The sequence below is a fragment of the Aulonocara stuartgranti genome, assembly GCF_965226115.1.
Source record: "Aulonocara stuartgranti genome assembly, chromosome: 15".
NCBI lineage: Eukaryota > Metazoa > Chordata > Actinopteri > Cichliformes > Cichlidae > Aulonocara > Aulonocara stuartgranti.
Window position 1 is genome coordinate 22039151 of NC_138951.1, and position 14014 is coordinate 22053164.

General features: G+C 39.9%; 1 protein-coding gene across 4 annotated transcripts in view; it reads right to left on the reverse strand.

Moving 5' to 3' along the window:
• The window catches only part of clvs2 (clavesin 2), a 50164-nt gene extending 38064 nt beyond the window's left edge, over positions 1-12100 (reverse strand). For 3 of the 4 annotated variants that reach the window (XR_014271202.1, XM_082504986.1, XM_082504988.1), the window contains exons 1-2: positions 10506-12100; positions 6810-6984 (exon numbers count right to left, since the gene is read on the reverse strand). Coding sequence is in view for 3 of the 4 variants with exons in the window: in XM_082504986.1 (XP_082361112.1) it covers positions 6810-6984; positions 10506-10894 (564 nt within the window). In the remaining variant the exon portion in view is untranslated. The remainder of the gene's footprint in view (positions 1-6809; positions 6985-10505) is intronic. The other variant, XM_082504987.1, reaches the window with a different exon arrangement.
• Between the last annotated feature and the right edge of the window lie 1914 nt (positions 12101-14014).

A 14014-nucleotide genomic window follows, 5' to 3' on the forward strand; every position in this document is an offset into this window, starting at 1 on the left:
AAAGTTTGTATAAAAGGAGATACTCACTGTCTAACTGCTGCTGAACTGCCTGAGACACACTGTTTTAGGATCCAGGCTTTTTTCTATAACATACCTAAACTGGTGTTTAACACTCTGGTTTGATTCTCGACCAGGAGCTAGTTTGGTGCGCCTTCAAAATGAGCCACTGCCTTACTCATATTTTCATCATGTTAGAGTTTCTAACTGATGGCTCTTAAAGGGCCGTTCATTGATTTAAGATCATGCCACTGCCAAATCTAGAATGAATCCCATTCATTTCCACCTGAAGGTACCAAAAAGCTGGTCTAAACACAACATCACCAAAAAAAAGGCCAAAAGTTGGGACCAACTGTGGGTGGAAAAGAGGTATTACGTGTTACATAAACTAATGTCTGACAGGTCAGCTGACCAAACGTTTTAGAAGGGAAAGACAGGAGCAGATGAAAAGGATGTGCTGCATCAGAGTACCACATGAGTACACTGATGCAATGCCACTTTCTTGGGTTTAAACATACTGCAGCAGCATCGTGTCTTATGTCAACACGGTGAGCCTATAAACCAAAGTGAAGTTGTTTAGCGATGCTGTGCCACATTTGGCAAAAACCGAACACAACATATCAACGCAAACACCTCGTACCAGCTGCCAAGCACAGCACAGCCAACTATGACCTCCTCTGTATCCTAAAGTATTCTAGAGTGAAATATGAGGTCATCTGTCAGGCAGCTTGGCCCAAACTGAGAATGAAGGTGTTGCAAAGGTTCAGTCAAAATCTAGACCTCAACCCAAATTAAACGCCCAGATGAAAGCTGTGTAAACAAATGCTCATAAACAATGATGTTTATGAGCATCATTGTTTATGAACAGTCATACAGAGCACAGTTACTTCAAATTATTCCTGCTCAAAGTGGATCTACATGTAACTGAAATTGGGTATACTTCATTTCTTACAGCCATTCATAGAATACCATAAAGGCTTATAATGTTGTTAGCATTCATCAATGAACGAGATAGGCTGTCTTAATCATTGGACAGAAGTGGACACATAATAGCTAAAGACAGTATACACATTGGTTTAGGTTTTTTTTTGTTGTTAATGTTGAAAAAAAAAAAACAGGAGCGGGATTAATTAGCTAACTTAACGGTTATAGCTTTAGGCTAAGAAAATATAAATCTCCAGTCAAAGACCCAGCAGGGGGTCAACTTAAGCCTGGAACGTGGTTTGTAAAGAACTGGCAGAAACGTTGAATTTGCTGATCATATTTGTGCAGTCATGCTGATAAACCCTTAATGGCTAGCATGATCCTCCACACAATCACAACAAAGCAGAGAGTATGTTGTTTATTCTCTTTAACAGTCAGTGATAATGGGTCATGGAGTAAGACAGAATAAATGACCCCATCACTATCGCTGTCCCCCCATATTTCCTGTGTGCGTCTTGGATTTGCACTTACAGAGAAAAATAATAAAAAAATAAATAAAAGCCCAAAAGATAATCCTCAGAAAAACACAATCAGTCGTGTATTTGCAGATATAAAAATGAACACAGAGCCCTCGAAGGGGCCCCAGCAGGGATCCAGACTTGCTTCTTCTGTGATCTGTTCACAATACTGAGCTACAAATTTGGATCCCACTGCATGTGGCCTACATGCTATTTCCTTAAAACTAACACTATCAGGGTTGCCATGACAAACTTTAAAGCACAGATGAAGCAGTTTGAGCACCAATTCAAGAATGTCAAACTAGCTTATTTTGGGATGGTTAAGATTATTTATCCACCGAAAGGCAAACTCAACTGTCAAGCTCAATTTGAATTAATTTCAAGGTAAGTGGAATTGATTTGCCGTAGTTACATATTCAGCCTGTTTTTCAGCTGATAGGAAGGAAGTGTGGAACATGCAGTGAATTGTGGTCACAGCACTACTGAAAACCATGCAAGAAAAACAAGAGATTAACCAAAACCTAAAATAAACAAACGTTCACCCCTTTTGGTTTTGAGATTGATAACAGTTCCTCTAAAACACTAATGATACTGCATGCTTGTAGCTGCTTTTACATGTCTCGTTGGTGTCAGTTCATATCGACGTCAGAAAATCCTGCAGAACGAACTGAAAAGTCTTTAGAAACAAAGAGAAACATGGACAGCAGCGTATGAAGTTGCTGACGTGCAGAAAAGTTTAACTCAGGGATGCATTTGGTGTAAATTTGGGGCGATCGTGGCTCAAGAGTTGGGAGTTCGCCTTGTAATCGGAAGGTTGCCGGTTCGAGCCCCGGCTTGGACAGTCTCGGTCGTTGTGTCCTTGGGCAAGACACTTCACCCGTTGCCTACTGGTGGTGGTCAGAGGGCCCGGTGGCGCCAGTGTCCGGCAGCCTCGCCTCTGTCAGTGCGCCCCAGGGTGGCTGTGGCTACAATGTAGCTTGCCATCACCAGTGTGTGAATGTGTGTGTGAATGGGTGGATGACAGGTTGTGTAAAGCGCTTTGGGGTCCTTAGGGACTAGAAAAGCGCTATACAAATACAGGCCATTTACCATAAATCAGCCTGAAACTACTTCAAATTCTCACACCCAAAAAAGCTCCGTACATTAGTGTGAGTCAGCTGCTTTCAGTGCACTTAATGGTTTAAAGATTCACAACCAAACCTGCTCAGACTGAAGTGACTCACTGACTGTTTAACAGTATTCAGATCTCTCTCTGAGTGTGTGGGAATGATTCAGGCTTAATTCTGCTGTACAGAGGCTGAAATGCAATATTTAATGCATTTCCTAGGTGTTTATTTGGATTAAAAATTATTATTTGGGGAAAATTGTGCCACAAATGCAATTTATATGCACCTAACTTGCAGCACGATCCTTTATTAGCTTTTGAATTTGGGTTCATTTAAAAGGCCCTCTGCTCCGAGTATACTGGAGTCTTCTGACTTTTAAACAAGAAAAGTATGTAGTTCAGGTTTTAAGTAGTGGTATGTGTATTCTCCTTATTATCATTTAGCAAAATTTACAAAAACAGAGAAAACTACGTGTGTAGGGTCCTATGTATTTTTAGCTGTGAACTAATACGTATTTGTGGCTCCAATTAATATTCAACACACCAGGACAGCGTTTGTTTGTGTGACTGAGTCAAAACAAACAAGTGTAAGAGTGTACTCGTGTTATTCAGGAACATATTAATTAAGGTGGCACAATGATGGATTTTTTAATATTGTTTAGGCTTTAATGTAGCTCAGTGGGACAAAGAAATAAAGCATATGAGGCACGGGACACATGCACAAACACAATAACTGTTCGCAGGATACATTGGTACTTTATGGCATTTGCGGTAATTAAAAAAAAATGCTGACAATAGGAAAGTAAAGGCCATAGGCCATCAGAAATTATATTCTTCTTTTCATATCCTGAGAAAAATAAGACTGAATTGATCACCACAGCCATTTCGATTTCAGTGTCTAGTTTTTCTTTTTGCATTTTATTTCTCAAAGTAAAACCAATTAAACCACCTTATCGCACCTATTTTCGTTGTTTTCTGCACCAAGCGATGAACATCCATTCGGCCAAGCAGTCGCACAGTTAGGAATGACTCAGGGCTCAGCTAATAGCTCCCATCAATAATTCAGGCTCTAATCTGTGTCTGGAGAGCCGTCAGAAATGTGTTATGTATGGACTCATCACAGTGATGCACTGGCTTGAGTCTACAGTTATTTCCTCCCCTTGAAAAAAGGGAGGATTTTTCCCTCACCAACATACCACATCAACTGTGTGCTGACAGCAGAAAACTAATGTTTACAGAAAGTGGAGGAGGTGGAAAGGAGCATCAAAGTATCCGGCTAAAGAAGAAATGCACTTTGCTAACGTCTTTGTCTTTGTGGGGATTAGTAGAAATGTGACTTTAGGGAGCATAGTTCAGTCTCTTCTAAGAAGAATTGCTGATTAGTTTGCAAAATAGCAGGATTTTGCCAACTAGTGACAATAAGACTAGTCACCTATATTTAGACCAATGAGAATTTGGCCAGATGGAAGTATGTTGACCAAACAACTGACCAGTGAACCCTGAGACTATCTCCAACACATAATTCATAAGAAAAAGCAAAGGGTAAATGATAATTAATTAATTAATTCTATCATTATAATGTGTATAATGATACAAAAAAGTGTACAATTCTGTATAATTTGGTACAAAGCCATGATATTAACATTACCAGACCACTGCAACCCTAACCACCCTAATATACACGTAAATACACACAACAGTTACAAAATGCTTTTAGGCATGTAAACAGTTCAGACTGTTCAGACTGTTATAAGCTGATAAGAGGGCAACAGTAACTCAAATAACCACTCATCACAACCAGAAGAGCATCTTTTAACATACAACACATCAAACCTCTAAGAAGATGAGCTACAGCAGTAAAGTCCACACCATCACACGTATCAGTTATGAACAGGAAACTCAAGCTGCAACACTGGGTCACCAACCCTGGATGAGAGAAGCTTGGAAAAACATTGTCAGGTCTGAGAAGTTTTGATTTCTGCTGACATTTGGATGGTAGTCAGACTGTGGTCTAAACAACATGAAAGCATGGACCCATCCTGCCCAGTTCTGATGTTGGATCTTGGCACATTTTGGGCCCTTTGCACCACCTGAGCATTGTTTAAATGTCACAGCCTACCTCAGTATTTTTGCTGACTGTTTCCATCCCTTCTGACCACACTGTACCCATCTTATGACAGCTGCTTTCAGCAGGATAACACAACATGTCATAAAGGTCAGATCATCTCAAACTGGTTGTGCCTGACAATGAGTTTGCTGTACTCAAACTCACTGTCACTAGATCTCAATCCAACAGAGCACATTTAGGGTGTGGTGAAATGGGAGATTCACATTGTGGATGTGCAGCCAGCGTTTATGTGGCTCAACACTTTTTTGAATCTATGCCATGAAGAATTGAAGCAGATCTGGGAAGGTGAACTTAACAAACTGTCCGCTGAGTGTAAATTATACAGTGAGAATTTCATGTTACTGATCAATGTTTCCTGTCATTATTTGAAAGAAAATCTTCTGTTTTCGGCTTGGTTTCCAGAATATCAGAAGCACCGGTTCAATCATTCAAAATGTAGCTGCGAAAAGTCACCAGTCATTACAGCACTGGATGATTTCTACATTTTATTTCTCTCTGAAGTGAAACATATATATTGTCATCATGCTCAAACCCCTAAAATCACAGGTAACACGACCAACAAGTCTCCTATGGACCAAACAACAACAGCTGTTGCTATGGAGGCCTTTTACACAGTACCAACTACAAAGGTAAGGTAATTTGATAACCGTCATTACTCTCAGCCTTCTTTATATTCAAAAGAGGGTTTGATGCAGGTCCTGTTTATCAGCAGCAACATTAGATTTTTGGAAGGTAAACACTCTATTCTCACAGAGGTATACGGAAAGCTTCTGTCGTGCTTGTTTTACCCTCAGGGAATTTGCAAGAAAAAAACCACAGGATCCAAATTAAGTGTAAAACTCAAACGATGCAGTTGTGACACTTTGGTATCCATCACAGACATATCAGGTAATTTCTCAGACCACGCTGCGTCTCACTCAACACTTCCCTCAAGAAACACTTCCCCTTAGATTTCACTTGACTAATGGGGCTCAACACAAATTGGCAGATGATTCACAGAGATGTCGAGAAAGCAATAACAACCTCCCTTATCTATGTACACACACACACACACACACACACAAATTTTTCCAAGATTTCAGAGAACATTACATTGACTTTCATTTAGTTCATTCAGAAGTAACTCTTACTTACCAACCCTTTGTCCTAACCTTATCTTAAACTTTGATGTATGTTATGGGCACTTTGTCCCCATAAAGAAGACAAATCCCCTAATGTGACTACAGACAGATTTATGTCACCACAACACGAGTAATTGTCACCCAAACACAGCAATAAGCAAGACCTTTCCTCTCGGGTTTGGCTAGTGACACGAGGACAGCGCTATATGCTGCCTGTGAGTCTTTTCTCCCGTAACCTATTTCAGTAATAACGTTAAAGGTGTTTGTGACGGCTAAGAAGACTAATGCGTTTTCATGCCATGAAAAAAATCGTAACTATACTAATATAAATGTCATATCTCACTTCATTTCTCTGTTTACACGATAAAAGCTGGAATACCACCTCTTATTAGCAAACTGACAACCAGTAAAAATCACTTTTTTTTACATCATCTACCTGCCAAATGAGGCTTGAAAAGAAGAAGAAGAAGAAGAAATACCCAGCAGTGCGTAATCAAAATGGAAATGTCATTATTTTTTTCCTCATGCGATTTAAAGAAGCTCACAGCTTTAACATGGTGCTTGACTTGTTCCTAAGTGGAACATTTCGACTGCAGAGAGGATGATGGAAAGAGGGCTGGAGGTTTGTTCCGGTGCTGTAGCAAAATCAAAAATAGTACTTTAGAGAAAAGTAAAGCTTACGATTTTACAGAAGAGGGAAAATAAAGTTGGTCAGGGACAAGACTATAATTGTAGAAGCTTAGAATATAGGATATTTATCCTATTTACTATGTTAATCTATGTATAAGTTGCTAACTTTTTGCTCTAGTGTCAAATATATTCAGGAAATAAGAATAATTTGCCACTAACATATTAGGACATTCGATATGATTGTAAAGTGTGAAACAAAATGAAACTAAAGCTTTTCGTACAGGATTTAAGAACAATTCTGGTTCAGGATCAAATAAATCATTTTCATGTTTCGGGATGCAAACTGCAGCTCTGGAGTCAGAGTCAGATCCAACCCAGCTCCTTACCTGTAGTCCCTCAATCGCCAGTCGCAGCATGCTGGGAGTCAGTTTGGATGCCTGCTTGAAGGTGAAGTTACTCCAGTCAATGATGAGGATGAAGCCGTTGACCTGCAGCTCGGGATCTTCTATCATAGATTCCAGTGACAGCAAGATAGCCCTCAGTATGTCCACAAACGTGTATCTGAGACGAATGTAAGATAGCTTTTAATTTAACAAAATAGCAGAACAGATTTTACAGTCATGAAGAGAAATGAAAAAAAGTATATATATTGACGGTTTAACGAGCTAAGGAGATGAAGGACATTTGTAAAGTTAAAAGTTGAAAATATCAAACATCTCCCAGCTACACTTTCTCAAATTCGAGGATTTATTGCAGCATTTGATTGCAAGATAAAAAAAAATCTCTGGTTTGAGTTCTGATTAGACGGGTCAACACCGCGGACATCAAACTCGCTCATGACAAACTTTGATAAAGCCTTTGACATTTGCTAACATTGACTAAAGAATTTATTAAATAAAAAATGTTACTTGAATCAGTTAAAAGACAAGAGTGCTGAACTGCCCTCATTCATAAATCTCATGAAAGAGCTGTAGACGGTATCTCTGAATCAGCCTGACACAACTTTGTCAGTAAAATTTATTGATAACCTTCACTCAATTTAATTTGGTCATGAATTAATTATAGGTCTTTAGTTCCTTTGTGCCACAAAATGGTTGTGAAAAAGCTCAAATGTATCTGCTGGGTGTTTTCAGGGACATTTTAATTGCTGTCATTGGTGACTGTGTGGTCCCTGGTGCTACTTTCGTCCATCCCTGTGGGTTTTCATCCAGCTGATACCTCAGATGCTTCACGTACCTATTTAACACTTGTGCTTTTTTTCCTGTTTTTTGTTGCCCTTCATTATCTTATCTCGCTCTTCATCTTTCTCTGCTTCCTTATCAAGAAACCTATTGCCTTAGTCTACAGATAATGTACTTTTTAATTAGCTTATCAGGCAGCAAAACAGATGTCCTTTTCATAATTGCGGGCACAAGTTGAGGCGTCTACTAGTTGAGACTACTAATAATATATCCAGAATATCCAACATAGCTTTTAAGTCTTTCTAAACTGCACTGGACAGAAACAAAAGCATAACATGAAACACCCAGACAGATTTCACAAACTGATTCATGTTCAGAGAGGAGCGATCAATCATTTATTTTATTTTAATCTTATGAATGCAATTAAAACTTGCAAACTTTTTCTACTTGACACCACACTAAAACATAAAGGTTTTATCACACTATGTGTAGTTTATGTGATCAAAGTCATGCGAAAGCGAGCGAGATCTGTTGGGTTATTGTTATTTCCTTGTTTTTTATTAGATACACGGTAAATTATTTGTTGTGTAATCAGACATGTGGAACAGATGGTGGACGTCTCTACAGATTCTGGTTATATCCAAAACAATAAACAAGCCCGATTCTATATTGAAGCCAAATAAACTGCAACTTAGAGCTTTAATATGAGTCAAGTTTCTAGCCTTGAACCAGTCTGGCTCAGTCTGTGCTGTTATTTATGAGACAGTAAAGCACTAGACTCTGTGAATGAATAGTGACAGTAATACAGACTAATGAAAAAATATAACAAAAAAATACACAAATGCTGTCTGCAGATTCATCCCTAAAATGTTGAGGAAATGTAATTTCAGCACTTAATTTTACATTAATTTGTTATTTTATTGACTACAATTGTAAGGATATAAACACAGAGTAATGAGGGGTATCTAACAGCCCCTATGTTACTGAATTAAGTACTCTGACACCACTTTATCTAAAGCGTAAACATTCATATCTAAAGCCTAAAGTGCTTTGAGTGCTCCGGTAGAGTAGAAAAGCGCGATATAAGAACCAGTCCATTTACCATGTTCTATTTAAACCTGTTACTATCTGATAGTTGTAATTACAAAGATTTTCCCCTGAAATAAGCCACAGTGGGTGAATAAGCCAGGCCCTGAAAGGTCTTGAGATGATTTACAGTATAGGGCACATGAGGCATAAGATGAATACAGGATGTGACAAACACGTGCAAGAAACCAACACTTCATTTCAAGGCGTCATAAGATAACAAGACAAGGCCCCAGAACACGAGACGTGGGTGTTGTTTTCTGGGTTTAATCTGGTCAACCAGCCATTTAAACGTATTTATACATTGAAACTAAACTTATTTGGAAAGTGAAAGGTGAAAAAAAAAAAATATTTTATGGCCATTGCAAAGAACTAAATTCAACCTAACATCAGCTTTTCATCAACTCATGGTTACCCACTCTGTAATTCTCTGTTGATTATACCGAAGGTCTGAAACTAAAATTGGGTTAAATTTGGTTTAGACCATTATTTAGACATACAGATCACACCTAGCCTTTTTTATTTCTTCAAATAAGCAAACTTAAAAAAATTATTACTGGCCCCGAGAAACAGTTTAAATCTGCTGAGGAGATTGCAGAGAACGATGTACCATTTTAACCAAATTTAGATGTAAACATTTTTTGTAGCCATGTCAACAAAGTGAGAAAATGCCTGTAAAAACTAATTTCAGTATTTTTCAGACATCTATAAAAGTCTTTTTGGTGTCTGTTAAACTGCTTTTTACTGGATGGGAAGGTTCTGCTTTACAGTCATGCAAACATGCTGAATATATTCACTGTTTAGTTTGAACATATTAGTAGTATGCTAACTTTGTTACTTAGCAATAAATGCAACAGAGCCTGTATAAATCTTATATCAGTCAAAGACATTCAAAAATAAAACTGATCAGTGTAACTTTAGTTTACTGCCTGACATTATTTGGTGATAAACCAAAGTAAACTGCAAGGAACACAAAATTCTGCCTGTGTTGTATCTACAAAATAAAGATTTGATCACCAAAATCGAAATCAAATTGAAAACAGTTCATCCTGAGGGAGACATACAGTCACATCTTCAATGGCCTGCTAAGCTATTACAGCTCAGTTTTTGTTTTGTTTTTTTATAGTTGTTTGGATATTTAAGTCTGGGGCAAAACTGTAGACCAGGTGACCAGAGCCATTTCCCCAGCTTGGGTAAAAAGACTAAAAACCATGCAGCCAGACTTGAGAATATTTGACATTGTGTGTTTATGCTGAAATAAATTATAAATAAGTACAAACTGTACTGTACACCCTCCCCCCTGTCCACAGACCTCTGGTGTGAGGCTGTGATTTGTGATTTGGGATAGGCTACCTCTCAGTCCTCATTAAAAAAAAAAGGTATTACGCTTCATCATCACGCTGCAGACAGTGTGCTGTGACTGGACACAGCCCAGACAGCACCTTTGGGATGAACTGGAATGCTGACCCTGAGCCAATTAGTCCAACATCAGTGGGCCACCTCACTAAATGTCCTCCCATCTTAAAATCCTTGCCAGGAAATGAGCTCAGCATTTACACAGTGTACGGGTGATATATATGGATATTTAGCTACATGTGTTTTTATTATTTTGGATTTCATACTTTTATTTTAATATTTCCATAAAGATTATTTAGTTGGTTAAAGAGTTCTTGTAGTTTCCTAGTAAACAACAGCTGTGTGGTGCTGAATAGACAGTTCCATAAACCAGTCTCCACTTTATAAAGATTAAAACACTGATTTCTACTCTCCAAAAGCCCTTTTTTCTTCTCATTAATAACAACCCCTCTTTGTTACCTGCTCTGGTCCCAGTTGGCAGCGAACAGGACCAATATTTTCCTGCCATATCTGTCCAGATTGGAGAGCACGCCAGGGAAACCATCCTTCAGGGCCTGCTTAATGCCCGGGTCAGTTGCTTTCAAGTTCTTGAACATGTCTAGGTTTTGCTGTCTGTACTCAAAATACTGTGCCAGCAGCCGGAACGCCTCGAAGTGATTGAATTTCCTGGCTCGGAGGAATCTGAGGATAAACGCATCGTCTGTCCTGAGGAACCCGATGTCCGGTCTGGTGATGATCATGTCCCTGACCTCCTGGATGTCCTGGTGTAAAGTCTCAGGGTTTTCTTTCAGCTCTACCTTGGCCTTCTCCAGGGTCTCTGGAGACAAACCAGCCTGTAAGTGAGTCATCTTTTGCAACAGCTGTCCCTCCACGGGGGATCACACCACACCAGCTTCCAATGAAACACCAGTACAAATGGTTACCCCCGGAGCAGCAACAGGGTAAGAAAGTATACTGAAGTGTTTTCTTCACGCTTTCCTGATCAGTAGCTGACTTCAGATGGAGGCCTGCTGCTCTGTAGACGTAATCCACCCTGAACTGGCACACACGCAGCTGCTATGATGCTCCTGTGATGCATAATCAACATATGGGCCATTCACTTTTTGCGCACAGAAAAAAATCAGTTCCACCACAAAGAATTCAACTTTATCACAATTTCCCACCATGTATATCATGAATCAGGTCCTCCAGCCTTCAGGCGGTACATCCAACCTGCTGATCCGGGCGGCCTGAGCTCGGAGTCGACAGACATCCGCTTCCCTCCATGTCAGAGCCTCTCCTCTCTTTCTCTCTCTTTCTGTGGCACAATGACGATGACAGCATCACCGACTCCCCGGCGTCGCTCGCGGCGGCCAGGCAATGCGGCACGACCCTGCAGCAACCTGCTATATCATCATCATCATCATCCCTCCGCCTTCACAACGCATCTCCATCCGCCGACCGACCAATACTGGTGCTGGTGCTACTGGTGGTGCCGCCGACGGCTTCGCCACAGTCCAATCGAAGCAGATTTGGCCGCTTTTTTCTGCGTCTACATCCCAGTTTTACTGATCTCCGCTGCTCGTCCACATAACCCAAAAACTGGGTGTGAATTTAGGTTTCTAATAATGTTCATGAAAGCCCCAAAAGAGGGAATCCAGCAGCACAGGTGTCCCGCAAGGTTTTGTTCCCCTCCTGCCTCCGTTTTTTGTTTTTTTTGTTTTTTGAAAGGGGTGGGGTAGATGTGTGCGTGTGGGGGGGATTGCCGTCTCCGCTCCGCCTGCTGCTGCTGCTGCCGTCTGTTCGCCGGGAAAGTGACTGACAACAAGAGTCTGTGATCCGGTCGGTGTACGGTCACCACCGGCGGGGAGGAAGGGGGAAAGGGGTGGGGGTAGAGTGTAAGATGGAAAGACAACAGATGCAACGAGGAACGAAGGGAGGGGAGAGAGGGCCAGGTGGCAAAGAGATGGAGAATAGCTGTAAAAAAGGATGCTCAGCGGAGGAGAGAGCAGGCAACTCAAATGAACGGGTGTAGGGCAATAAGATGAAGGTAAATGCTGAAGACAGGGAGGGGTTCTGGGCTTTGGAGGCCCGACGGAAAGTTGGGAACCTCTATGTCACCTTCTTCTTTCTCTGTTTCACCTTAAAGAACCGTTTGTGTGTAGGTTTTATATCTGAAATTATGCACAGGTTAACTTTAATTTGCATTTAACTTTAAATTTAATGTAATTTTTGATGAAGGAAATGATAGAAAATGTGCTGTAGCTTTGTATTTTTCCTCGCCTTGCTGGGATTTCATAAGAAATATGAACTAAGAATCATAATGAAGACTTCACTGAATTAAAATCTGTCCTGTCACAAAGCCATCCTGTCCTGGGTTCTTGTTTGTCTGTGTTTTCTGTACATTTTTATCTCCATACTGTATATCACATATGTTCTAAAGCTTTCTAAACACTTTTTATAAAAAAAAATACTTAAAGTGTTTGATATTTCATTTACATTTCATGTGAAATCAGTGCAAGTTTTAAGGTAATTTATTAAATGTCTTAAATAAAATATGCATTCGCTCATTAAATGCTATTTGGAAGAATGTAACCTCGTCCATGGGTTATTTAAATTCCCCCAAAACATCAAAGAATTGACCTACAAACCCTCCCATCTGCTCAGTTTGAATTTGTAGAGTGAACCTGTTTTTTTTGCATTTTAGAGTTATGTGTTATCTACGGCAGAAAATAAGAATGACAGTGCATCAAATATAAAATCTGTTAGTGTCATGAGGATAAGGGAAGAGATCACTGCTAAAACTGGCGACATGAATGCAAACAGCAGACTTTTCCACCGAAACAACCTCAGCTTCTAAGCATGAGTTCAGTAATTCATTTCCCCTTTTGTTCAGATCATTCCTGGCTTTTTTCTGCCATCGTACATGAAATGCATTAAATTCTTCCTGCAGAAGAATTTATGGCACCATCAACTGCCTCATTAACTCAAAATATCTATCACATAACAGCTTGTTTTAGTCGGTTTTTAACATATTCTTTTGTAGGTTCATGTCTGCCTGGGGGAGGTCTCACACTAGAATAAAGCAACAAGGAGCTGGACGAAGGGAAAGAGGAAGGTGTTAGTTAGAAAGATGCAAGAATGGACAAATTATGAATTATTATGTTACTTATTTATTACTTGTGTAGTAAAACAGGTCGTATAGTACATGGCTGTTTGTTGTTTTATGACTGAAATGCTGTTGATAGTTATAATAGCAAGCTAGAGGGTTGTATGGGGGAAGGGGAGTGCAAATGAATAGATGAATGTGGAGAGTGAAGTTGGGTGGGGGATGACAGGGGTGACACCTGCTCAGTGCTGACCAGACAGCTGCACTTTAACAAGCTGAATTAATTTCTATTGTATCTGCCTGCTTGTCTCTCTGCCAGTTTAGTGTGTCACTGCACACGGTCGACTCTGCTGCTGCCTGCAAAAGCAGCACAGTCATGACAAAAATGCAACACATGAAACAAGTAGAGAGCAGAGGGGGGGGGATGCACTTAGAGTCTTTCTTCTACTTAATTTTTACTTGATTTTTAAAAATCAATAGTGACATTTTTTTGTTTCCTTGTTGAAGAACTACACCTGCAAAAGCAGAGCCTGTGTGGTTTTGGCAAGAGTAAACATAACTCTCTCCCACACACACAAACACATGCACATACACAAAATCCCCTAAGTTCTTGTCAGATGACTTTTGCATATGTTGAATCTGAAGTCGGCAAATCAGCAAAGCATCACATCCATATGCACCACTTTCATGCTTTGATGTAACTTTACAAGTTTAGACCATCCGTGCTTGTGTTTTTATAAGGTTGTGCATTTTAATTATGGGTTTTCAAAAGTTGTGATGACTGTAGAAAGCCAGAATATGACTTGATATGGCTTGTCAATGTCGCTGGCCTCCCTCCCCACAGGCTGCGCTTGGAGAGACCTGGATTTAAATGGTTGAA